Source organism: Alexandromys fortis, unplaced genomic scaffold, assembly GCF_014885135.2.
Source record: "Alexandromys fortis isolate MF-2015 unplaced genomic scaffold, M_Fortis_MF-2015_v1.1 scaffold_36, whole genome shotgun sequence".
NCBI classification, from domain to species: domain Eukaryota; kingdom Metazoa; phylum Chordata; class Mammalia; order Rodentia; family Cricetidae; genus Alexandromys; species Alexandromys fortis.
Genome location: NW_026067915.1, coordinates 6,684,637 through 6,709,906, shown reverse-complemented (window position 1 = coordinate 6,709,906; position 25,270 = coordinate 6,684,637). Strand labels below are relative to the sequence as shown.

General features: G+C 42.8%; 1 protein-coding gene across 1 annotated transcript in view; it reads left to right on the top strand.

Annotated features, from left to right (window-relative positions):
* The window catches only part of Col6a5 (collagen type VI alpha 5 chain), a 108,202-nt gene extending 83,375 nt beyond the window's left edge, over window positions 1-24,827 (top strand). Inside the window, exons 36-41 of the mRNA XM_050139365.1 lie at window positions 765-855; window positions 3,307-3,512; window positions 16,327-17,013; window positions 18,451-18,547; window positions 19,763-19,995; window positions 23,516-24,827. Coding sequence (XP_049995322.1) covers window positions 765-855; window positions 3,307-3,512; window positions 16,327-17,013; window positions 18,451-18,547; window positions 19,763-19,995; window positions 23,516-23,535 — 1,334 coding nt within the window. The 3' untranslated portion in view covers window positions 23,536-24,827. The remainder of the gene's footprint in view (window positions 1-764; window positions 856-3,306; window positions 3,513-16,326; window positions 17,014-18,450; window positions 18,548-19,762; window positions 19,996-23,515) is intronic.
* The last annotated feature ends 443 nt before the right edge of the window (window positions 24,828-25,270 follow it).

Genomic DNA, 25,270 nt, shown 5'->3' with positions numbered 1-25,270 from the left:
TGAGAACTTATCTTTAAAGTGCCAGCCCCAGTTCTGTTCATTTTTGCTTTTCTGTATACAGAGGTAACAGCAGTATCCTGCTTCCTCCTTCCGCCAATAGCCATTGGCAAATGGAGTCGTTCAGAGACATAGTCTCATTTCAGACAAATAGGAAGGAAAGCGTATCCCAGAATCAGAGAAATAAAACTATGAGATGCTTTCTTAGATCTTCAATAACCAAGGGCCTTGTTTCATTAAAATTTGTTTTCCTGAATGAGAGGAAAAATTATAGACCACAGCACTGTGCAGCCTGCAGGCGGTACGGAGAGATTAAAGAGATGTATTGTGTTGACAGTAAGTTAAAATCCTTTTTCTCATAGGAAATCAGGGTTTATTGGAGCAGAAGCAAAGAAATAATATCATGGAATAAGACAGCGTCTTTTCTATGTTTGAGCTAGTAGTTTTAAGTCTGGGAGAAAAGACCTCAGAGAATCAGGATGGATTGCCTCTCAGATTGTGTTAGCACGGGCATGCAGCACTCACGAGTCCCTGCGTCACAATGAACCCATCCCTGAATACCTTGAGCACTTTCCCATGATCCTAGTAATTCTCTGGCCACTGAAGCTCGAGTTGTGAATGCCATTTCTAAAGTTGTCGGTGTTTTCCATCTTCACCGCAGCCAAATTCTCTTGGAATGTGTCACAAACATTTATTGCTGTTGGGGTTCTCATTGCCCAGAAAACCCAATTTCTAGTTTTGAAATCAACTCTTTGTTCTTTCCGTAGGTCGCTTCAATCAGTACCCACCGCCGATGCTGGAGGGCGATTGCCTGCGCATCAATATAGAGAGGGGAGATGCCCTGCACGGCAGCCTCCGGTGGGTAGCAGAGTGCCTACGTTCAAGTGCTTGTTAATTGACTGGTGGGTGTGGAACTGCCAGGGCAGGTTGTTAGGCAGAGGAAGCTATCAAGGTCTCTGAGGTAAAGGCTTCCACTTTCCCCAGCACCAAGCACCAAGAGCGCTTTCCAGTCTGAAATTTTTAAATACCATCGTAAATTCCATTAAATCGTGCCTTTAAAGGGATGACTTTATTTGACTCCTGAAACAATAACACCTCACAGATTCTCCTCCACCTCACTGCCCAAAGCCTCCCTCCTGCTCTCTGAGTTCTAGTTGTACTGGGCTGGTGTGTGCCTCGTGGGAACTATGCTTTCCCCTTCCTGATTTCTGATCAGGCCTGGGATCCTATTCCTTCTCGTAAGGTCCCATTCACACTTTGTGGTCCTGAGTAAAGTGGTCCCTTCTTTGGAACTGGTATTTACCCCACACCTGTTCAACATCCACAACCTTATCTGGGTATTGTATTACACTCCTGTAACCCCAGTGCTTTGGAAGCAGAGGCAGGAGAATTGTGAGTTCAAGGTCAATGGGGCTACATAGAAAGAAAGACCGTGTCATCTAAAGAACATCAACAGATAGCGCCCACTTTGCATGCACCTTTTATACCTCTGTGAGGGCACTGTGATGGCCAGCCCCCGGGGCCTTTTATACCTCTGGATGCCACTGTGATAGCCAGCCCCAGAGCCTCCTCTCACTATATCTAGATCTGCATCAGAGTCATGGTCAACCTCAAAGCATTCCACAGATGACCTTCAATATGCTTGCACCTGCCAACAATTTTCCTTAATATTGTATCTTAAGTAAAAATACAACAATTCGTTGGCTGAATCCAGCCCCTCAAAAACTGAGAATTAGGGATTGATTTTAGCTGGAGCTCCACTGAGCTTGGATCCCTCGCTATCGCTGGTCTTGGCCCATAGTTGCTTACTCCCTATCTCAGATTACCTTCAGCAAGGCAGCTTCCTTGAGACAATATGGCTTCTAGGTATCCAGAAATGACCAGAACTCATGCACGTGCATGCTCTTTTAAAGTCAGATTCCATTTATTTGGTAGTTTAGCAAGGCTGTGTCTAACAGCCAACCGCTTCATGAAAGACAACATGAATGTCAAGTAGGGTGGTTCCCCTTGAACAAGCCGCAGACTTTTAAATAGGCTGCAGACAAGTGGCATATACAAACACAAGCCTCGCTGTAAATACCATGACACTTATGATACTTACCCAATCGTTGAGTCTAAACAACTTTACACTTCAAGTCTAAAATCAGACATAAACAGTCCCATGCTAACTTCATGCGGCACGTGATTTTGTTTTTCTAAAGCTAAATGTTTGAAGACCAAAGGTGTGTCATTTGGCAGATGCTGCAGATGCACCTGGGCCCAGCTGGCCTCTGTTGTTGCATGGAAGCCTGCTTTCACACACACACACACACACACACACCAGACCATCATCTGTGCAGTGTGTCATGATGTCATCTGGCCTTTGTGGGTTGTGACAGTATTATTTCATATGTTACATCTATTTATTCTGCCCCACAGCTAAATAATGCTTCTGGATACCAAACACCAATATTAAACATAAGTACAAATGCTGAATCAAAATGACGTTATCAAGAATATGCTTATATATGTTTTCTGTTATCATCTGAATAAAAATATAATTCTAAAATATCACAAAGAACTCCAACTGTCAATATAAGTGCTGGCCCCATTTCAAGATTCTCCTTGTAACCTTATTCGTCTCAGAACAGGGCTTTGTCCTTAATGTCCATTTTCTGTAGTAATTGGTATCGGTCTGAGGGGTAATAAGGTTGTTCCAGTGGCCGATTGATGAATGACTTCCCTGTCATTTATTGACAGCTCTGTGCAAATCCTTATTCCAAAGGAATATTTCATAGTTTATAGGTGAACGTGAGGAAAGGAAGGCTAAATGGAGATGAATTATTTGATTAAAATTACAGTAGAAAAATTTCAGAACTCAATATTTTTCTGTGTATGTATGTGTGTGCATATGTGTGTTTACTTGTGGGTGCACATGTATATGCACGTGTGTGTGTGGAGGGCCAGAAGACAACCTTAGGTGTTGTTTCTCAGGTGTCATCTGCCTTGGTTTTGGTTTTGGTTTTGAGCCAGGCTCTCTCACTGGCCTAGGGCTCACTGTGCTGGCTGAGAGCCCACAGGATCCTCTCGTCTTTTCCTCCTCGTGCTTGGATTCCAAGCAAACACCACTATGGTCAGCTTTATTGTGTGTATTCTTGGGGCTCAAACTCAGGTCTTAATGCTTGCAAACCAAGCACTTTCCCAACTGAGATATCACCCCCCCCCCATTTCTTTAATAAGTAATTCAAGAAAGTACAATGTTTGGATAATTTATTTGCATCTTTCCAAATTACCTGGACTCAGCCTAAAACTTTCTTTTTCTTCATCCAGATTGGCCGCCAATCTGCATGAGGTCTCCGCAAGCAAGAGCAGCCTTCTTGGTCAAGAGCTGAGCGCTGGGAAAGACTCTTTTATGTTGGAGGACCATGGAGGCGACCGTTTGGTTTACATGGCAAACCAAAAGCTAAAGCCAGAAACGCTAGTGAGTCACTATGAAAACGACCAGGGATCGGCAGCAATGGCAAGTCTCACGTCTGGTAAGAACATGGACCGGTAATGGAACATTTGAAGTCATCTGGAGGCTTGCCTAGTAGGGAACTAAATACATGAAGGCTGGTATCTGAAGCAATTCTGGGCCCAGGCGCTGCTCAAGGAATAACGGGCATAAACTCTCAAAAGTATCCATGATGCACTGAAAGGAATTTAAGAAGTCGTCAGCATATACAATTTAGAAAGTTTGTGTGATGTATTACAAGAAAGTATAGGGAATATCAGAGCAACGAATAGGCGAAAACACCTGTAAACACAGCCTGACTATTGCTCCAGAATTTGTGCTTCTGTGAAGGGGTTTAAGCTTGATTTTTGAGACACCTAGAAATGACAGGCGCTTACAACTGCACCATCGCTGGCTTTTAATATTTTAGTGTTAAGATTTAACAGTTTAAAACTGACTTGTAAGATAATAACCACATGAACTATATACAGATATCTGTAGTTTCATTTGAAAATGGGAGGGGCTGGAGAGGTGACTCAGTGGCAGGGAGCATGTGTTGCTCTTGCAGAGGACCTGATCTTGATTCCCAGTACCTGCACGGCAGCTCACAAACACCTGTAATTCCATTTTCAAAGGGCTGGATGCCCTCTCCGGCATCTGCATGCACCATACATGTGTAATGTACGGGCATAAGCAAGCAAAATACCCATACACATAAAAGACAAGACATATTTAAAAATAAAAACAAGTGAAATTTCAAACAGATTACTCAGCCACTCATACTATGCATCTAGAATCTTACAAAATCATCATTTGGCCAGAATGTTGGCACTGAAGTATTTTATACAGGGCATCATATGTGTTGCTAGAATATGCAAACACAAAAGAAAAAGGGGTGAATTTCACACTATAATGTGGATTCTTAGCGGCTTCTTGGATAGCTCTACCCTTCCTTGGGTTTAACACTCATGTCCTCGTAAGCATCTCTTAATATAAGTGTTTGAACTTTTTTTTTAAAAAAATAGCCAAACTAGTTTTTTTTTTAAATTTACAGTGAAGAATTTAAAAGCCAATCAGTCATTAGTTGAACCATAGATGTGTTAGCTTTAAAGAGACAGAGTAAACGTGGGCGTGTGTCATCCTGTGTTGTCTGTGCATTAAGCCTGCTTGTGATTTCATTAAAGCGGTTTTAAAGCCTTATGTAGGCATAGCCTGATCAAGAGAATTAGATCCCTGCTCTTTTTTAATGGATATTGTTGATTTTGTTTGTTCATTTAATGGTGAGGGGATTACAGTCGTTCTCGAGGCATAGGAATCCATTCTCATCTGGCTTATAAACCAGAATAAAATGCATTTTGGCCGAGTGTTAGAGTTGTTCCTGATGGCTTCGTTAGAGGTGAACATTTCCTAGTCTTGGAAATGGATCAGGGAACGCAGACGAGAGAGGGAGAGGGAGGCTTCATTGCGCCATCATTGCTGACATAATGACAGCGATTCAAGAAGGGAGGGAAGGTTTTTTCATTTGCCTTTCCAGATGTCTGAAAAATCCATTCGCTTGCAGCCATTGTGAGGTTCAGTCTGGTTGAAGAAATACCTGTTCACATGTCTAGCAGGAGGATCAGAAGGAAATAGTACCCCACCAAAGTTCTGAAGCATGTGGGGGATGTGGGGAATTCCCGTGGAGGACTGTGAAGGTTGTGGTAGCCTGGGGAAAGTGTCTCAGACCTGGGGATGATATGTTTACATCTTTATCCCATAAATAAGTCTTGAATCTCAAATCATATTCTCTCTCTATGTCTCTCTGCCTCTGTGTCGTCATCTCTGTCTTCTCCCCTCTTCTCCCCTCCTCTTGCATTCTCTCTCTCTCTCTCTCTCTCTCTCTCTCTCTCTCTCTCTCTCTCTCTCTCTCTCTCTCTCTCTCTCTCTCTCTCCCTCTCAAATCTTGTGTAGCTGCAAAAAAAAAAAAAAATCTAAGAACTTTCTGTATGATGCGCTGTCCTTCCGGAGTCAGTTGTGATTCCAAACCTTTAGTCACTGAGAGATGAGTCTTGATAAGTTCCAGATGCATGGCACAAATTAGTTAATAACTTTGATGAGTATCTCCATATGCCATGTTTATTACTCAATTATAATTAAATTCCTGCAGCTGATGGCTGACCTTTCTGTCCTTGAATGGAGAGGCTTGAGGGAGAGTCAGTGATCTTGGCCATTTAAAAATTCTAGAGTTCCCTGTGGACTGTTGCCTGTTGGATAGCACCCAGCACCCTCTTCCACAAGACACCCAACCACTGCCTAGCCTGCCACCTCTCCCTCTGCAGCTTTTACCTGCCCAGGCTTGCCCCAGGTTCATCCTCAATCCCACTCTATGGGGCTCTATGGATTTCCTCACGACTTCGAGTTTGAGATCACCTGTCCAAGGGACTCTCACAGTGAGGTTTCCTGCCCATGGCAGCAGCACCTGGGAACTCTCTAGAAATGCATCCTGCAAATGTTCCACCTAGACCTAGTTGATCATTAGTTTGAGTGGAGCCCCCAAAACAATGGATTTAAAATTTTTGTACATTCTTGGTTTGTTTATTATTTAGTTTGCATGCATGCATGCGTGCGTGTGTGTGTGTGTGCGTGCGCATGTGTGTGTGTGTGTGTTGCAATAACCATCGTGCAAGTGGAAGTCAGAGGACAACTTGCAGGAGTTGGTTTTCTTATACTATGTGGGTTCTAGGGATTTAACTGCAGTGCCTGGAGCCCATCTTTATTGTCGCAGCCGAAGGGTGATTCTGGCATGAATAGAGGCCTACAGCATCTACAGCTGTCCCCACCATTACTCCAGTATATTAGTTTTTAAAAGTCCTCAAAGGCACCATAGAGTGACAATAAAATTTGAACATAAAACTTCAAACAATTTATCAAACTGAGCTCTCTCCAGTGCCGATGCATTCTTTGCCTTTCCCATAGGCATATTTGTTTTCAGAGCTTTATTCAATCCCGGATCCTATTTTTCAAGTAATGTTACGTCTAATATTGTCCATATTGCTATAAACTATATACTGATTTTTTTCCTAAACACTCTCATAATGTCCCCTTCAATGAATGAATATATTTAGCTATTGACCTCTTCTTGAACATGTAGTTTGATTTTAATTTTTTGCTGTCTCATTTTCAGCTTGAATATACATGAGCTTACACTTAAATCTGCATTTGATTGCAGAGTTGGCTTCAGCGCCATTCCTTGAATGTTAATTCATTGGCATTCTGTTGTCGTATCACCCTCTCATTATCTGCACCAAAGAGCTGACTTTTACCAGTGTGTGCCTTGTGGGTGCTGATGGCATCTCTTCATTTACAAATGATGAGCTATGATCATTCACCAAACTTGAAAATAAACTAAACCTCATCATTATTTTGGAGAGATATTTTCAAATAATTTTGGTGGTACGATTCTAGTATTTAAATTTTTTAACTTAATTAAAAAATGGTTTATAATAAACCTACTCAGGAACACAAAACACAGAGTAACATCATTAAAACCAAAGGGCAAAATGGTAGGCGGTTTGGGTAGCGATTTCCAGAGCTACTAGTGCTTTTCCTCAGTGTTCCGGTCCTTTCTGCTGACTCCTGCTCCGGAGCACAAAATGGCTCAGAAGCGAAGAGCCATTTTGTGTTCATCCATCTAAGAGCTACCTAGAAAATTTGAATCCAAAAGAAACATTTGTCCTATCATTGGGGAAAAGGATGAAATCTGTTTAAAACTATTATTTCTACTTAGGCAAAAAAAAAAAAAAAAAAAAAAAGCCAAGAAGTTCTCACAGGGAAAACAAGGGGAACTGTGCTGTTCCCTCTGCCTTCCCGGCCCTGGAACCCTCACCGGTGACCTCACCAGACAGAAGGGAGGACAGGCCTGGGCTGCTGCCCCAGCCCGTGAAGTGAAGAGGTTCAGGAAGTGCTGCCAAGCCCTCTGCAGATAAGCACACACAAACACAGCCGAGCTGTTATTTCTGGGGGCCCCTGGGAGCGCATCTGTGTGGAAGTTGTTCCACCAGGCTGCATTTTTTTTCCTTATCAAAATTCTGCAGAATTTTCTGTTACAAGAAGGATTTTTGTAGCCTAGGATTCTTCTTCTTGTTTGCCTATAAAGATTAAATCCGTGTAGTGCCGTGGGTGTATTGTGAACTGTGGGAAGGATTCCATCCCTTCTGTCTGAAACCTTGTGAGATTGTACTGTCGTTAGCGTGGTGTTTTATAGAGAGAAACCAAGGCCTGGAGAACTGGGATCACTGAGTTAACAGCAGGCAAAAATAAGACGCAGATTCTTTTTGTGAAACAGCGTTTTTCTGTGTAGCCCTGGCTGTCCTGGAACTTGTTCTGTAGACCAGGCTGGCCTTGAACTCACAGAGATCTGCTTACCTCTGCCTCCCAAGTGCTGGGGTTAAAGGCGTGCGCCACCACCATCAGGCTAAGACTCAAATTCTCAGAAGTTCTCTATAACCACTGTTTTACAATGACCACTGTTGAGGGAGGAGAACGGGGAATTTCATTTAATTTATATCATGACTTAGTTTTAGAAGAAAATATTCTCTCGTGGCTTCTATAAGAAGGAATACTAATGGCCGGGAGACAGCGTCCCTCACATCAGACCCCTGGGCCTTTCTTGACTTGGCTAGTGTATGCCTTATTCTTTCTGCCTATTCTGCTGTTGGATGGCTTGTTCCTCTGAGGGAGTCAGACATGGAGACAGATCTTGGATTAGCTCCTGCCCTACTTCTTATAGGCTTTTCTTTCTTGACTGAATCATTGGCCATGTCCAAGCTTCAGTGTGCTCAGATGTGAAATGGGAGTAATGGAAACCCCATCCTTGTGTCAAAAGGAAGATTTGATGAGAGAAGACACGTGTGTAGAACTGAACACCAGGCCTGAAGTGGCTACAACACTTGCTTTAGCACCAGAAAGTTGAAACAGAAAAGAAAGCATTGTTAATCTTATGGGTTGAATGTTGAGAATATGTTGAACTTGAAAAATTCCAGCTATACAGGCGAGGTGGTTAAAGGGACTTGCTGCTCTTTCAGAGGACCTGGGTTTGCAAACCAACACTCACGTGGCAGTTCACAATCATCCAGTTCCAGGCCTTCTTCTACCCTCTTCTGGCCTCTGTGAGCACCAGGTATGCACATGGTACACACACGCACACACACACACACACACACACACACACACACACACACACACAGAGAGAGAGAGAGAGAGAGAGAGAATTTTTAAAAAAGAGAAATATCAGATATTGTTCACATGAATAGAACTCCATATGTAACTTAGCCTCAGCTTTATACATAGCCTATGAAATACCCATGATAAAGCTGAGGGGCAGTGGTATACACCTTTAATTCCAGCACTCAGGAGGCAGAGGCAGGCGGATCTCTGTGAGTGTGAGGCCAGCCTGGTCTACAGAGTGGGTTCCAGGACAGCCAGGGCTACACAGAGGAACCATGTCCAAGCAAGCAAACAGACAAATAAATATACTCATGGCTAATTTTGGCACTGGTTAAATTCCAAGCCAGCCCACTAAGTAACTCACAAATGTCTTGCGATTCCCTACAAGTATGGTGACAGAGCCGTGCTGACTCACAGTGCACTCAATTTAGTCCAAAGGACTCATGCACCCAAGAGTCTCCCTAAATTTCCCTTCCACACCCACTCCCCCTGACACTTGGCTCTAGGTGCACGTCTTTGGGTAAAGTTAGGCTAATTTCCCCAGGGTGTTCTTCCTTGGAAATCTGACTATGTTATTCATTTCATCCAAGTCTTGTGCATGACGGTGAGCCAGCTCTCCCAGCTCTGCCCTTTCAACTAACTGAACCACAGAACTAACTAACCACAGAACCGAAGGCGAGAGTTTAGTTCTGCTGACATTTCGCGAGAATATAGAGCATTGCTGAGAGCGGTGTGCATGTTATACTTAAGCTTCTGCCAGACTTTCTTAAAGGAGAAATATTTCTGAAGCCCACGTCTCCCCAAATAACATGAATTTAGACTAAAAATAGAATAATCATACTTTGCGTTGGACTAAATTTTAGAATTTTCAAGGCACAGCCATCTATATTTGGTTTCTTTGATATTCATGAAAATCTTTTAAGCACAGAGGGAACCTATTTTTAGAGATTTTTTTTGGTAGGTGGTGTGTGCCCTTTGAGAAAATTATTTTTTGCTAGGTATTTGAGGGGAAATGAGATTTTAGTTTATTTATTAAAAAAAAACTCTCTAAAACCAAAATATTTCTAGGCATGCATGAAAACCATTTTATTACAAACCTAGCCAGTCAATCTTTCCCCTTCTACCACAGCATCTATGAAATCATGTCCTCTGCTTAGAAGAAAGTGCTGGTTGACCCTTTTACAAAACTGAAAAACTGTGGTTGGAAAACAGAGAGAGCCTCTGCTGACAACCCAGGTCCAGCACTGTAAACTCCCAAGGGCAGAAACACCGGTGCCCACATCTGTACAGTCCATCATGCCGTGGCTAACAACTTCAGAGGCGACTTGTCAGTGATGTGCACTGTGGCGCACAGACGGTGAAGGGTATTACAAAACACATGCCATTGTCTTCACTTCTTCTTTGCTAATTAGCAATTTAATCAGGACTTCTATCTGGACTAGAAGTTCAGTGAGATCTTCAAACTGAGATCTTGGTGGGGAATGGGAAGCCGGTATATTTCCAACAAACTTGCAAAGTACAAAATCCTGCTGGCTAGTATGTTAGTATAAATGTTCTAAGAACCTGGTACATGTGCGCCAGTTTTTCATATCAGAACCTTCTCTGGGACCAAATCCAGAACAACCAACTTGGGGGATAAAATGCCCACACAGACGAAGTGATAGTTAAACAATGGACGTTAGGAAGTGAACATCGTTGATACTGGGAGATTAAAAACATATGACGTGAACAGCCCAGTTACTCCAGCCTCCTGGCTTGGGAGCTTCTAGGCTATGGTGAAGTAGAAGGAATTTCATGTGAGCCTAGCGAGCTCTCAGAGATGAGGAGACAGATCTGAGAGTCTTGGAAAACCAAGATCCAAGGTTCACAGGCCAGAGGAGAGAGCTGTACAGAGAGAACTCCAGAGATCTCTAAATGCTCTCCTGTGCTCTTCACCAGAGTATGGGATGGTGTGTGTGTGTGTGTGTGTGGTGTGTAGTGTGTATATATGTGGTGTGTGTGTGTGTGTGTGTGTGGTATGCATATATGTGTGATATACATGTATGTGTGGTATGTGTGTGTGTTGACTGAGCACCATTCTGTTGACAGAGGTTTCTGTCCCACCTGGTCCTGCAGTCATTCAGTCCCAAAGAAACACACAGAGGTCTGCATTATTTATAAACTGGTTGGCCTAGTAACTCAGGCTTCTTATTAACTCTTATAACTTATATTAACTCATAATTCTTGTCTGTGTTAGCCACGTGGCTTGGTATCTTTTTCAGTAAGGCAGTCACATCTTGCTTCCTCTGCAGCTGGGTCACCACTGCAGACTGAGCTTTCCTCTCCCAGAATTCTCCTGTTCTCATTGGCCTGCCTCTACTTCCTTCCTGGCTACTGTCCAATCAGCATTTTATTAAACAAGTACAAGAAACAAATCTTTTCAGGGTAAAACCACTGTCCCACAATGCGTGGTTACATCCATGCTCACAGAGGAGGACATTTGGTGTTCTACACAACCACTCTTTGCCTTACTCCTTTCAGGGTCTCTCACTGATGGAGCCAGGCTTAGCATCCAGTGAGCCCCAGAGATCTTTCTGTCTCTGCACACCACAGTGCCGGCATTATAGGTGCAGCCACACCCAAATTTTTACCTGGGTGCTGGGGTCCAAACTCAGATCCCCGTGCCAGCACACCAGGAGCTCTCACCCGCGGAACCTTTTCTCCAGCGCTCAATGGAATCCATGGAGACGAAAACCATGGTGTTAGGAGAACAGTGTACCAGATAGGAGATTAAAGGCCCGCAGCTTGGTGTTAGGAAGAACGGTGTACCAGATAGGAGATTAAGGGTAGGCAGTTTGGATTTGACAGAAGAAAGAAAAATTGCAGTTCACTTGAAATATAGCAATAAAAATTACTCAAAATGAAAAAGAGCTCAGATAATTATAATGAAAAAAATCAGTGAGTTCCTACATTCTCTCCCAATATCTGGTGGAAAAAAATAGAAAACAGGCACACTTTTAGCAACATTCTCAGCTAATGTAACCTACTTGGCATCTCCACCCCAGAGTGGAATGCACATTATTTTTTAAGTGCTCATGAAATACTTGCCAAAACAGACCATATTGTGGGCTATAAAACAATGCTCAAGAATTTGAAAGGATTCAAGTCATAACAAGTGTATTTTCTGACCCAAATAGACTAAAGTAAAAATAATTAGCTGAAAGATCTCTGAAAAAAATTCCTAAACTTTTTTTGTAAAATAAATAATACTCTTTGAAATAATCTATAGCCAAAGAGGAAATCAATAAAGAGATTAGAAAGCAATTTGGAAGGAATGAAGATGAAATCAATACCCCAGAATGGTCGAGACTCTCCTAGAGCATGATTATGAGAGAATTCTAACATCAAATGCTTATGCTGGGAAAAAGACAAAGAGAGAGAGAGAGAGAGAGAGAGAGAGAGAGAGAGAGAGAAAGAAATAAAATGGCTTCAAATCAGTGACCTCCATTTCCATTTTCAGAAGCCAGAAACAGAGAGACAAGCAATCTCAGAGTAAGCAGAAGAAAGTGATAACATTTAAGAGCTCAATGAACAAGAAATGAAAAAAAAATCAATAAAGCCAAGAGTCAGCTCTCCGAAATCAATAAAAATGATAAAGTTATAATCAGACTCCCCAGGAAAAGTGGACACAAGTAGCCAGTGTTAGCAAAGAGAGAGGAGGCATTTTCCAAGTTCTCCAGCCATCAAAACGGTAACAAGGGAATGTAATAAGGCATTTTGCATATAAAGTAGATACAAATTTGTTACAATACAAAAATCACTACAGTTTATTCAAAAAGAAATAACCTAACTAGCTTGTCAAAGTGATTGAATTTGTGCTTGAAACCTTCCCATGATTTCACCAGACATTCAACAAAACTTGAGGAATGATGAATACCAATTCCTTGTTGTTCTTTTGTTTTGTTTTGTTTAGTTTTGTTTATAATTGGAAAATATAGTAGAAAATCAATGTAAATTGCATAGTTTCTGTTCAAGTAATTTCACCTACTGTGTACATAGTATATAATGTATTTTACTAACATTATCTCTCATACTAATCGTGGATGAACTAATGATTAATCAATTAATTAACACATATTTAATATTAATGACTAACAAAATTAAAACAACTATCTGAAGTTTTATATTCCACATAAAAGATAGAATATAAAGGGCTCAGACCTGGACTATGTCCAAACAGTCATGTATTAAAGTCATGAAGAAGGATGCTATGAAGTAGAGAGCTAGAGGGGAAAAGTTCATTGACATCATTTGGGAGGCCATGGACAATGGCCTTAAAAAAGTTGAATTATAGAACAATTTTGTAGACATTTGCCATGCTACTCTGCCTACATAAACTTCCTCAGTTATGAAAACACAGCTTTGAAGAACCTTTAAAATGTCTCATTAAAAAGCCAACAAAGGCTTGTAACAAATGTATTACTCTGATGGTGAATGTTGATAGTGTAGGAGGTTTGCATGTTGGGGGAGGACATGGGATAGCAGACCACTCTGTACTTTCCATTCTTTTTCTGTGGACCTAAAATGGCTCTAAAAACAGTCCTTTTTATTTTTGGTAAATTGCACATTAAATCCAGAAACTAAAAAGAGAATGGTGGTTGCTAGGGACTTGGGGGAGGTGGAATGGAGACTAGTTTCTTAGTGGGTACAGTGCTTCATTTTAGAATGCTGAAAATGTTTAGGATTGCTGTGGAACAATCCTTTTCTACACTATGAATATGAGTTACTCTCAATGATTAATAAAAGGCTGATAAGGCCAGTAGCTTGGCAGGAAGTTATGTAGCAAAGCCAAACTGAGAATGATGGAAAGAAGGGTGGGTGGACTCTGGAGTCACCAGCCAGATGCAGAGGGATCCAGAGATTAATGTGCCATGCTAATAAAGGTACCGCCACATGGCAGAGTGTAAACAAGAAACATGGATTAACTTAAAATGTAAAAGCTAGTTAGTAATAAACCTGAGCTTTTGACTGAGTATTTATAAGTAATAGTAAGCCTCTGAGTGATTATTTGGGAACTGGTGCGTAGGAGAGAAATCCATGTAGGCAGAAACTGCTCATTTGTTTCCCAGCCACCTAGACCCAAATAATAACACAGAAACTATACTAATCACAACACTGTTTGGCTGATGAATCAGACATATTTTTAGCTAGCTCTTTCATCTTTTTTTTTATTGAAAACAATGACTTCTCGAATTTTGCATGCAAATGGGTGGAAATAGAAAACACTATCCTGAGTGAGGTAACCCAGACCCAAAAAGATGAACATGGGATGTACTCACTCATAATTGTTTTTTGAGACAAGGTTTCTCTGTAGCTCTGGCTGTCCTGCAACTCCCTCTGTAGGCCAGGCTGGCCTTGAACTCAGAGATCTGCCTGCCTCTGCCTCACCAGTGCTGGGATTAAAGGCATGGGACCATCATCCAGCCATGAACTGACAAATTCTTTACAAACTTTTCTAGGGAATTAAAGAGGAAATACTATTTACCAACTCATTCTTTGAAATCAGATCACTTTGATACTAAAGCCCAGACAAAGAAATTAAATGAAAGAAAAACTATATATAACCATGTAAAAAAATGGACTCACTTATTTGTGTGTATGGGTCTTCTGTCTGCATGTATGTGTATGCACAGTGTGTGTGCCTGGTACCTGTGGAGGTCAGAAGAGGTTGTCAGATTCCCTGAAATTGGAGTTCGAGAGATGGCTGTGGGCCATCATGTGAATGTTTGGGACTAAACCTGGGTCCTCTGTAAGAACAAGTGCTCTTAAATAGTGAGCCATTTCTCTGGCCTCCAGACCTCTGTTCTTTTATTTACTTACTTACTTACTTACTTTGAGACAAGGTCTCCTTAAGTAGCTTGGTCTGGGACTCACTGTGTAGACCAGGCTGCCTTTGAACTCACAGAGATCTGGTTGCCTCCTGAGTGCTGGGATTAAAGGGGTACACCACCACACCCATTCTAGACCACCATTTTTTTTATAATATAGATTACAAAAATACTGTAAAAAGTGATTTATCAGTTCAAACCCAGGAATAGACAAAAAGGTAGCAGATTTTCTCCAGGAATGCAGGGTTCATTGAATATTCAAAAACTGTTTAATAAGGCACTTTTGATATTAATAAACACATGGTGAACATGTGTTTGTTTCATTCTGTTTTCATATTGAATTTTATAGCATTTATCTAATTTTATTGCATTGAGGATTAAATAAAACAATAAATGTACAAGCGTCTAGTGAAAGATTGAGCAGAAATAGTGATTAAAACATCTTTTGCCAGTTAGAAAGTTACTTATTGGTTGAGTATGCTTACAAACACACTTCTCCCAGAGAGGAAAAGGACTTGGCCATCTACTTCCCATCTTTTGAGCTGATGGTTCTCATTATCTCCCCAGCCAGCCTTCCTTTCCAGGAGTGTAGAAAGCTTTCATAATCCCATAAATTTAAAGCAGTGTCATTGGAAGGGACAATCTGCAGCAAAACAGCTTGCCTCAGAATGCAAGCTGGACGGGAGGGAGAGATGGAGCGGTGGACAACGCCTGCCGTGCAAGCACTGGGACCTAATCCCGATCCCAGAACTCATGTAAAAGCAGCCTATGAAAGGACACAGATGGAACACAAGGGCTGGTGTAGGGGTCGGGGGAGCAGGGGGTGGAGACAGGTAGATCCCAGAGCTCTTGAGCCAGCCAGCCAGTCAGGTTCAATGAGAATCTTTGTCTCCAAAAGGCAATGTGGAGAGTAAGGAAGGAAGACACCCGATTCTGTTCTCTGGACTCAACACATGCATGTACATAGTAAGTACACTTCCATGCGCGCGCGCACACACACACACACACACACACACACACACACACATACACACACACACACACACACACAGAGAGAGAGAGAGAGAGAGAGAGAGAGAGAGAGAGAGAGAGAGAGAGAGAGCATAAATTGGGATATTACTTTCTTCATTGAGAAAGTTTTGCTAGAAAGAAATTAATGTTAACTGAACTAGTCAGCATTCACTGATACTGTTTGCCCTCCATCATGGTATAAGCTCCTTATCTTGTCATGGGCTGATAATTGCAGACAGCCACTCAGAGAACCCAAGCCTCGGAGTATGTCATATCTTACATTGCAGCGAGTTTCTAATGTCAGTACTGACTTATACCTGTTCTTATGATGTTGCTTTATGACATCTTTTATCTACACATTTATGCAAGTATACAAGTTGTAACTTTGCCATCTGTACTTTCTCTTGTGCTTGCTCCTTGTAATTAAATATTCAGTAGATGTGAAGGTGTGCTGTAGGCTCAGTGACCATGCCAAAGCACTAAAATAGGCACGCACGGCTCTAATGAAGATATCTGGGATCAAATCAGCCATTTGACAAAAACATGTATCCAATGGAAAGAATTCTCTGTGCTGAGTAAAGACAGATTTGAAGAAGACATCTGGGAACAAGTGCTGAGGTTGATTTGTGGGATCTACTATGGCACTGATTAGTGATGTCTGCCACGGTACGGGAATGAAGAACAGTGACACCCCATACCATGTACTTATATTCATGTCCTAAGAGTTTCACGTTAACCCTTTCACTCTGAGTGACTCAGGCCATTCTGTTGCAGAACATGAAAATCATGGCCGAGAAGAACTGGGTTTTGCTGATGAGCCTGGAGATGTTTCTCTTCAAGACTATTATATGGATGTGGCCTTCCTCATCGATGCTTCTCAAAGAGTAGGAAACGATGTGTTTCGGGATGTGAAAGCTCTTACAACTTCAGTACTGGATTACTTTCACATCGCCCCAGATCCACTGACCTCTGTCTTAGGAGACAGAGTGGCTGTCCTCACCTACTCTCCTCCAGGCTATCTGCCAAACACTGAAGAGTGCCCGGTCTACCTGGAGTTTGATTTGCTCACTTACAACAGGGTACAGCAAATGAAACATCATCTCCAAGAGTCTCTTAAGCAGCTCAATGGAGATGTTTTCATTGGTCATGCTCTCCAGTGGACAATTGACAATGTCTTTGTAGGAACCCCCAATCTGAGGAAAAACAAAGTTATCTTTATAATATCTGCTGGTGAAACCAGCCCTCTAGACAAAGAGGTCTTACAGAAGGCATCTCTGAGAGCCAAGTGCCAAGGCTACTCCATATTTGTATTTTCCTTTGGTCCTGTACACAATGACATGGAGTTAGAAGGATTGGCGAGCCACCCCCTGGATCATCACTTAGTCCAACTTGGCCGGATACACAAGCCAGATATGGACTATATCATCAAGTTCGTGAAGCCATTTGTCCATTCGATCAGACGTAAGTCCCTCAAGCCTTTCTCCCTTATTGCCTCATTGATGTTTCTGCATGCAGGTCATCAGCCTGTGTAGTCAAATGCATCTCATTTTAGTAGAGAGTGCTGGGGTATGAGCAGGAGTCTGTGGAAGAATCTCAGAGAACACTCTTGTTGATCCTGGGCATTGCTACGGTCAAAGTTCCAGACAGGAGCTCCTCAAATAGGTGAAAGGTTTCCTCTAAGCCTGTCTTCTGAACATTTACTAAGTGTTCAGCTCTCTGAATGACTACATCAGTTAACCTTCAGCATAGCCTTCAAAGGGAAGAATTTAGACTCCTTTTTTATAAAGGAAAACCTAAGGTTCAAATACATTAAATAAAGTGCTCAAAAGTTCTGCATTAATGCCTGGTAGATTCTAGACTCCACCACACACATCCTGGCCCCAGGACTATGCTCTTTCCTATTAAACTACACTAAACCTTTAACTAAGTGTTCTACTGCAATAAACTACCCCCCCCCCACTGCCATCACCCTGCCACCTTTTCCAAGGACATCTGGTCTACCTTGTCATTATTACCCATCCTTGGTTCTGACTTGAATTCTTACGATTCATAGGTGCAGGTTTTTCTAGAACCTCTGTTCAAGATATCTAGCTTAAGTGGAGCTCCACAGAGACTTGAAAGGTGTTCCCCACTGTGGCACTCTGGGAGTAGATGCCTCAGCTTCTACCCTCAGCACTGTAATTTTAGGCAGAGGTATGAAATAGCCCAAATTCTTAGAGCACTGAACATGTCCTTGACTGTGCTGGGAGTCAGGGAGAGAGCAAAAACCATGCTGCGTGGTTGTCCGCAGTGGCTGGGAGCTTGCTATTGTTTACCAGAATTTTAGGGGTTCTGGGACACACACAATCCCAGGACTCACCTTAGAGCCAGGAATCCTGGAAATTAGGCGATATATACTGATGAATCAAAAGCAATGTCTTCTCTCAACCCCAGGATAGAAATATGGAAAACAAGTTCAATAGCCAACAGAGCCTGCTAGGAAGAGCCTCCATTTCTGGGGTGCGGGGGCGAGGAAAAAAGAGCCAACAAAGCCTGCTAGGAAGAGCCTCCATTTCTGGGGTGTGGGGGCGAGGGAGAAACAGCCAACAAAGCCTGCTAGGAAGAGCCTCCATTTCTAGGGTGCGGGGGCGAGGGAGAAATAGATAACAGAAGGAGTTCAGAGATGTCCTTGAATTGTATCACAGAGCGTGAGAACCTTTAATTCAATTACTGCTGTATCTCATTGACTTGGCAAGAAGAAGGTCTTTTAATGCCAGCATTCGGACTTTGCTAAGTCCTTGAGAAGATGAATTTGTTTATGAAAAGACTCCCATCTCCAGGAAAAGATGACCTGGCGTTGGCTGGTAGTCATTATGTGGGAAGGTAAAGACCGCACTAAGAATTCCACTCTGTCTCCAGGTGCTATCAACAAATACCCCGCCAAAGAGCTGCAAGCCAAGTGTGCGAACATCACCTTCCCCAGTCCAGAGAATGTTGGCGCAGAAGACAGTTTCTTGTGAGTTAAGAAACCTCAGGTGTGGGGAGGACAGCCCAGAAAACAGCCCTCAAGAATGTGAAGTGAATGACCATCTTCGTTTTCAGGATGCAAAATTTGGGCTGTGCAAGTGTGGCGGGNGGGGGGGGGGGGGGGGGGGGGGGGGGGGGGGGGTTGAATGTTGTGTTGCTGATAAAACCACATTTTATGTTATAGGCAACCATATCTATTGTTTTTTATCAAAGCTATCTGATATTAAGAATTAAACAATGCACCGGGCACTGGTGGTATACACCTTTAATCCCAACACTTGGGAGGCAGAGGCAGGCGTATCTTTGTGAGTTCCAGGCCAGCCTGGTCTACAAGAGCTAGTTCCAGGACAGTCTCCAAAGCTACAGAGAAACCCTATCTTGAAAAAAACAAAACAAAACAAAACAAAACAAAAACAAGAACTAAACAATGCAACTCACATTGGCTAGTACTGAAGCAAAGCCTACAATATCAAAGATTGGAAGAAAAAACACAACAAAGAAAGCATCAGCCTTCAGACAGCACATGTCAGAATTGCAGGGAGAGTTCTGACTTTGCAAAGCAAAACCATGAATCGCTAATAAAATTTTAGTACTGAGAACAGCATTAGTTTGGAATCCTAAATCTCTGAGACAAACGTGTGTTTAATTTTCCTTCAGAATATTAGAAAATTGTCCTGTATCAAATTTCACGCACAATGATGTGGGATATCCTTCTGTATATGTATTGCTTTTATTGGCTAGTGAATAAGGCCTTTTTGGCCAATGGCTTAGCAGAGTAAAGCCAGGCAGGAAATCTGAACAGAGATAGAGAGAATAAGCGGAGTCAAAGGAGACGTCATGTAGCCGCCGAAGGAGTAACATTTCACACGGGTAAACCACAGCCTTGTGACTCTACACAGATTAATAGAAATAGGTCAATTTAATAGCTAGAGCTAGCCAATAAGAAACCTAAGATACTGGCCAGACAATTGTAACTGATAATAAGCCTCACAGTGATTATTTCAATAAGCAGCTTTGAAAACAGGAAGGCAGAGAAAAACAGGTCCAGGGCGACCAGCGGGATAGAAAATATTCTAGCTACACATTAGGAATATTCTTATCACATGCATAAGGTGGATTTCCGTCCTCTTATATGACCGTATGTGCATTCAGTCTAACAAGGGGCTTGTCTAACTACCTTAATCCTTCTTGTCCTTCACTCTAGTCTCTTCCCAGAGGTGTACAAAATTGAAACAAGAGATAGCGAGCAGTTTGGAGACTCCAGTTCCCAGGAACAACATTTCTTTGTACTAGGGGACAATCACGGTAACCATTCGGGGACCACTGCTGATTTGATCCAGAAGTTGTACATGCTCTTCTCCTCTGAAGAAGTGATGGTGAATGACAAGGAAGAACCACACTGGGAAGAAACTGCTGCTCCTGTGAACAACAAGCAAGGTAACCTACGTGTGTCGTTGTTGAAGACCTTGAAGTATTTTGGTCTGGCTGGTCTTTTCACTGGGGGTTAAAAAGCATGGGGGTAAGGAGAAATGATCATAGAGGGATAAAATGTGCTACTTATGCAGAAATACAGGGAACCCCTAAGATAAGAGGGCAAGGGAGAGAAAATCTCAGTAAAGTAGGAAGGGAGTTGATTGTGTATAGAACAACAAGAGAAGGAAGTAGTCCTGAGGGCTGGGTGTGGAGACAGGGAGCTAAGGATAGGGGGTGGAGGACAAGCAAGAACCACAAGGAGCTGTACCCCGGGTAGGCGAGGAGCCTCCTGAGTCTGAACACTCCAGGTCTGCCTTTGCAGCCCAGGCTCCCCTGCTTTCAGACGTTGCCTCCTTGCTGAGCCATGATCTCAGTGATGTCTAGAGAGGACAGGCTGTTGTGGGTCTGAGATCTACATGAAGGCCAAGGGTAGCTTCTTTACAGGGTGGGGGTGGGAGGCAGTTATGGATCTGTGGCTAACAGGAAATGAGGAACGGAGAACAGGGATCTGTAGAGGACTCCAGCACAGCAACCCAGAGTCTAGCTCTGCTCCAATACCTCATGAGAAATTATCTTATATTAAATATTAATGAGTCACGCTGAAGCTGGTAATACAACTCTATAATTTTTTTCTACATTGTTTTACTGGATAGTTTTTAATTTCAACTTGATATAGGCTAGATTCACTTGGAAAGAGAGAACCTCAATTAAGAAAATGCCCCCACCAGACTGGCATGTAGGTAGGTCTATGTGGGCATTTTTTAAATTAGTGATTGATATGGGAGAGCCCAGCCCATTGTAGGCAGTGTCAATCCTGGGCAGGTGGACCTGGTGCTCTGAGAAAAACAGGCCGAGTAAGCAGTACTTCCCCATGGCCTCTGATTTAGTTCCTGCCCCCAGGTCCCTGCTCTGTTTCCCCTTAGTCATGGCCTATTACCTGGAAGTGTAAGGTAAAAAAAAATCCTTTTCTCTCTAACTTGTCACTGAGCATCTGATGCTGAATGTTGTCTCTTTGCCTCTCTGAGCCACCATTTCCTCAGCTGCAAAATGAAGACAGTGACAGAGCTTGCTTCACAGGCTAATGTGACAGGTTTCCAGCAGCATGTGACCTGGCTTGAAAAGCCAATGAGCACCAGCTCTTTGCAGTCCTGCTGAGTGACTCAGACAGCTGTGGTGGGCAGCACACAAGACTGGGAATGAGGGGCCCTGGGTGTCGGCTTGGATTCGGCTGCCGACCTAACTTCTGATTTAAAATTCACGTGGCTGCCGTGGCCCTCCACCACTGCTAATGAGGAGCTTGGGCAAGCCCAGCGTTTCCTTCTGGGGTGCAGATGCCAGCTTCTCTGCTGGGCACATGCAGGGACTTGCCATACTGTGGTTCTCTAAAGAGCTGGTCATAAAGAGCATCTATTTGTGTGTGAGAGATAATAGAGGCCTTCTCTCTTTCATGTCTTATAAATTCTCTGACCCCACCCTCACCACACACACACACACACACACACACACACGAGTGCATGCGCTAGCGGTGTGTCTCTCAGCCATCCTGCACCTGATTATGGTGCTTTGGTCCAGATATAAAATCTTCCTAAGAAGCTTTGCAGATTGGGTGGAAATGGTCAAGACAGAAGTAAAAATAATATAAAATTACCCATATAATTAATAAATACACTTCCAATAAAATGTTTATTTTTTCCCATTAAAATGATCAAAGTTTACATATATAAGATTTTGTAACAAATTTTAATACTATCCCATCTGGACAAAAAAATTAATACCTAAAAGCATAGACATATTGTATAGGAAATACACACACACACACACACACACACTTTTTCCAACAGGAAAGTATAATCAGGCAAGTCGTTAGAGTTTAAAGCTTATAAATCTCTTACAGTTGGGTATGAAATTCTGTGCTGGAACTGGACTAGAAGCTCCCCCCCCCCCAATCCTTGAACTTTAAGGAGAAAAATGAACACTATAAATTATCTGACTTGAACATATTTTGTATAATGGATAATTGATATCAAACTACTATGATATTTGGGTTTTGTTGGAAAAGCTAGAAGAAAAACATGGCCAGGAGTGGTGGCATATGTTTGTGATCCAAGCACTCGAGAGGCCTAGGCAGGAGGAGTAGGGAGCTCGAGGGCAGCCTAGGGTACATGCAACCCTGTCTGAAAAAGAAAAAAGAAAGAAGTGTCACTTTAAAACATTTTAAACAGTGCTGTTGTTGTATGTCTGCCTCTGTATGATGTATATGAGTGTGTAGAGGTCAGAGAACCTAGCCTCTTCTCTCTTTCCACCCTGCGTTGAGGAGGAGCACATATTCCAGGTTGGCTTTGCCTTCAATCATCTGGGCCATCCTCCTGTCTCTGCCTCCCACTTCACCTTTGGAATGCTAGGATTCCAAATGCACGCCACCATATCTACCATATCAGGCTTTTAAATGTGGATTCCAGGGATTGACCTCAAGTCATGGGACTTGGCTTTTTCCCTTCTGAGTCATCTCTCCAGCCCCCATGGAAGCTTTAGTTTTTTAAATGTCAGCTTTTACAGCATATTGCAATTACATACTTTCAAATTTTTAAGAAAAAAAAGTAGATATTAATTTTCCAAGGTGCAAGCTGAAAAGGGCATGATTTCTCCCTGGAGATAGGCGCTCAGCGAAAATCCTCATGCCATCTTCAGCGGAAGCTCTCCCTGAGTTGACAGCAGTGTTCATGGGATCTGTTCATGAAACAGTGGGAAAATCCATCAAGCAATGGGGGAAGTATTTATTACCTAGGGAAGGAGGCGCTGTGTCAGCACAGTCCCGTAGAGAGCAGCCAAAGCCTGGGCCTGCCTGGGAATTGGGCTTCTGAGTTAGGAGGCAGAGCTGTCCTGATCCAAGGCTAGAAGCTGGGTCTTCCTCCCTCCCACATCCCTGATGGATGGACCAAGAGCTGCTGTAGGGGAAGGCTATACTCCCCAGATCCTCGCGGAGTGTGCGGTTAAAGCTGCCCCGTTGCTCAACAGCAGCCCCTGAGGGGTAGCAGGTGCCGGTGTTAGCCATCAGAAGCTCACTTGGGGAAGTCAGGAGCCAGGAGGGCGGGGTGGGAGGAAAAAGGTTGTCCTGGAAATGAACGTAGTAAAAAGGCCACAGGAATTCTGAGCTGAGCCTGATGATATTCTAGACAATCATCGCCCCCTTCATATGCCTAGGTAATTATCCTAGCTCCTAAAGCCACTAAGCAGGGAATTTCAGATCATGGGTAGAGCAGAGAGAATTGTGTCCACAGTCCGTATGCATTACTCAGTTTTAGCAATGGTCACCTCATTCTGCATGGGCACATCACTCTAGGTTGGACGTTCGGTTTGAGGGTTGAAACTAGCAAAGGCTCATTGCGTTTGTTTTATGCGTGGCACCTGTGGGAACAGGCTCGGGAGGGAACACCACTAGCCAATGTCGTGACACTAAGAGCAGTGCATGTTGAATGCTTTGCAGATGGCGAGGATGCAAGCTAAGCACACGGGAGAGAAGAGTGCCCCCTGGCATACAGGAGTCCCTGCGCGGCTCCAGCTGGAAGTGGCAATCATTTATTAGAAGGGTAGGGGCAGGAACTAGAACTAAACTTTGTTCCCAGTCCCAAACCTGAGAGAGAGAGGACTCTTCAGAATAAAGACATCAAGGAGCAGACGTGCGGAAGCAGGAATGGGGCTTCATCTCTCAGGGGGCCTGGGGACGTGGAGCAAGAAGAAGTAGCAGTCTATGCTGTGACGGCTCTGTTCACTGTGATCAGCTTGGAAGATGATCCTCCAAAAGATGAGTTTTTTTTTTTCATAGTTGTCATTACATCTACATCTTAAACTAGACCCTTGAGTAAGAGCAATTTGTAATTGGAGTGCCCTCCAATTGTCTTTTACCCATTTGTACAGTGGTAAACTCAGTGGCTTTGGTTCTAGTAGGACCCTGAGATTACACCCAGTGTTGATTACCTGTCCTCTGTGGGTTTTCTTTACCTGGACGTTTACAAAGTAACACATTCATAGGAAGAAAGGGGGAGGGAAGGGTGGCTTGCTCACATTGGGAACACTTGTTTCCGATTTTAGGGTGCTTCGCTTTGTGTGCACTTGGGGTTTGCTATGAAAGAAAACCTGTCAACATGCAAACATGGTAACCGATCTGTTCTTAAGAATTACAACGCAGCAAAAACAGTTTCTAAAAGAGAAACCAGGTCTGACCCAGAAACTTGTTCTGTGCATTCTTGTTAGCTGTCGTCTAACTCACACCCTTTAGATCACACGTCCAGGAAAGCACGTAGAAATGTACTTGGGAAATACACATACAGGCTGAGATAAAGCGGTAGTGAGTTAGTTACTAAATCTTTCAGTTTAACGCGGCATACACAGGCAGTGCGGTGCTACTTAGATGAAAACAAGAGCAAAGTCTTGTGATTTGCTGGAAGCCAGATGGGACTGGAGGCCCTTGTGCTAGGTGGACACAAAGACAAGGATCGTATGTTTTCTCTCACGTGTGGAATTTGGGGGCTGGGAGGTTGGAAAGGAAACAAAAGTCAAGGGGATTTAAGGGAAAAGAGGAAAAAATGAGTAACAGAGGAGGCAAATTTTATCTAAGTGTTTTGAACGCCTGTGTGGAAATGCCAATAATGAAACCCATTATCTTGTACAGTTAATATATACTAATAAAATCACTCAATTTGGTTAAGGCATTAAGCAATTGCCAAATTAATGAGCGTGCATCGCATGAAAAATGAGATGAGTGTGATGATCGGATAACACCGTGGATAATTTTGTGTTTGTTCCGCATAATTTTCCTTACTATGCCTGTTGTTGTTTACGTAATTTAAAAATAATACAGTCAATTAATTTTAAGTGGGCATTTGTTGCTCTGGAAAGTTCTAAAGCAAACTATTTATTGAATTGTTTTGTTTTTCTCTAAGAACTTTGTGTGTCTCAATATGAAATATGCATCAGATCCCAAAACTGAAAGGGACAATGACATCAAGAATGTGAGCCCACAGACACTCACACCGTTGGTGGAAGCATCGTCACAACTCTGGACAACACAGAAGCAGTATCTGTTATATCTGTTATGTGTCTAACCGTGTCCTTTGGTTCAGCAACAGGAACCAGATACAGCAGTGTGTGTCGAGCAGAGTTACTGCAGCCTATATTTGCTGATGTGTCGGTGCCTGTAACAGAATATGGCAGGGCCGTGAGACCAATAGCCTAGAGCTGC